Here is a 2016-nt window from a genome sequence, read left to right on the forward strand (position 1 = left end):
CAACGTAGCATCGCTGAGGCCATTCAGCCGCTCTTCTTCTTGTATCGCGTGCGCCAGCAGCCTGGCCCACGTCGTCAGCTTCGCCGTCATCGGTTGTAGAGCTAGTAGTCCATTACATGCGGTGACCCTCGAGACAAGTAGATAAGTCTGCTACGGCTTGTTAATCACGGCCATCGACGAGTTTCAGTCGACGACGACCATGAACATTTGAAGCAAATAAATATCTCATTACGCTTTCACTCTATGACATCAAGAAGGACAACCCGATGCTACCACCACCGGGCTCAATCGTGACGGTCGTGCCGACTAAGCTCCGCTTCTACAACGACTGCTTCCAAATCGACAGCAAGCTCCACATGATCGCGACGATCGCGCCACCTTGAAGCCGTAGTCCCCTACTGCCGCTGCTACTGCTGCTAGCTGCGGCTGAAGTCAGGCGCTCCGTACCATGGCTCGATCATTCACGCACTCATTGCATCGCCTGGAGCATTCCACTACACCGTCATAACCGATTCAATAAAGGTCTAGCTACTGTATCAGTCTGCCAGCTCGAGTCATTGGCTGTGGAAATCTACAGCCGACGACGGCGCGCAGACTTTAACTTGCCCCCCCCCAACGCATCAGCCTTGAACTACGCGTCCCCAGGCTTTAGACGGGTCCCCAATACTGAGTCGACTCATTTTTCGCGTTCACACAACTACTGATGGTTTTGATATTTTGGACGCAACGCGCAGGCGACCGGTGCGCCGCAAGTGCGGCGTGCCTAAGTCGCCCGCGTGGGTTGCGTTTGTCGTTTGTATTTACTGTTAACTGAGCTCCCTTCGATGCTGAATGCGGCTTGGCACTGCAATTGAGTTTGCAAAAGGCGCTACCAGCCCAAACCTCTAGTCGAACCCAAACTTACGGTGAAACTAAATGTACTTGTGATTTAAGAGAGAATGGCAATATATGAGACTACTACCTCTTAATACGTATTGTGAGTAGTACTTGCGTGCTAATATCAAGTTTAAATACCCATTATAATAAATAGCCGGAAAACAATGAAAAAAGCTGGTGATGTTGGTTGTGGCGGCGGCACGGGTAGTATTACAACCCATCACCCACAAAATGTTACTCGAAGCTGATGGGTTTAATAAAATACTATAAAATAACCCACGGTCAAACATCCATTTCAGTGGACGCAATCGAACAGATGGGGTGCTACACGTAGGCGTTCAAGAGAACTTCGGTTTTATCTGTACGATCATATCGAGGCCTTCATTAGTGAGAATACAAATCCAGTTTGGTATGCGCCTGCACAAGTACTATCCAACTTCTAACGCGGTACCTAACTTTGGACGACGAACGGCATAACAACATACAGAAAGCTGTCGGAGCCTTTATTTCGAGAAAGCTTGATTCTGGAGAATGTTTAATGTTTAATGCACCGAAATTAGTGAAGTATGTAACGATTAGCGAGAGACAAAACTAGATCGCTGGCGCTTAAATCGGGAGGGCGTTTCTCAATTGAAAACGTGAAGTGGCTAGATGTACTTGATCGCTGTCGCTTAAAGGCTGTTCAGCTGTTGTCTGAAAAATCAAAAGTGAGGTTCATCTTCATCTTTCGATCGAATGGTCGATAGTAGCGATGATAAAATATGCATGAAACTTTGGTAACGTTTTACCGTAGGGAATGCATAGTATACTAAGAAGCAATCTATGACTCAAGGTCAACGCTTTTCGAAGCTCATGCCACGTTTGTGAAATGCGCGACTAGATCACAACTCTCTGCTTATATCAAGGTTTTGATAAGCATAACAAGTACCTATGTGTAGCCTAAAATTAGTTAGTTGAGATGGTAGTAGATTTAAAAGTCTCATACTCCTAATGCGGACCGATGATGGTTGGGAACGCGTCATGCAAAAGCTCAAACACGTCGAAGTGTAGCTTGTAAGTAAGCCTTTCGCAGCATGGTTGAAGTCCGCGAAGCGGAGTTTGTGCCACCTTCATCCTCACCAGTCGTCAATATTGCCACCA

General features: G+C 46.9%; 1 protein-coding gene across 1 annotated transcript; it reads left to right on the forward strand.

The window, feature by feature from the left end:
- Positions 1-206: 206 nt before the first annotated feature.
- PHYSODRAFT_530348 (hypothetical protein) lies at positions 207-383 on the forward strand (the record flags this gene model as incomplete). Its single annotated transcript, XM_009539481.1, has 1 exon — positions 207-383. A coding segment is annotated over one exon (177 nt), but the record flags the coding sequence as incomplete, so codon positions are not given.
- Positions 384-2016: the final 1633 nt, after the last annotated feature.

Source organism: Phytophthora sojae (assembly GCF_000149755.1).
Source record: "Phytophthora sojae unplaced genomic scaffold PHYSOscaffold_13, whole genome shotgun sequence".
NCBI lineage: Eukaryota > Oomycota > Peronosporomycetes > Peronosporales > Peronosporaceae > Phytophthora > Phytophthora sojae.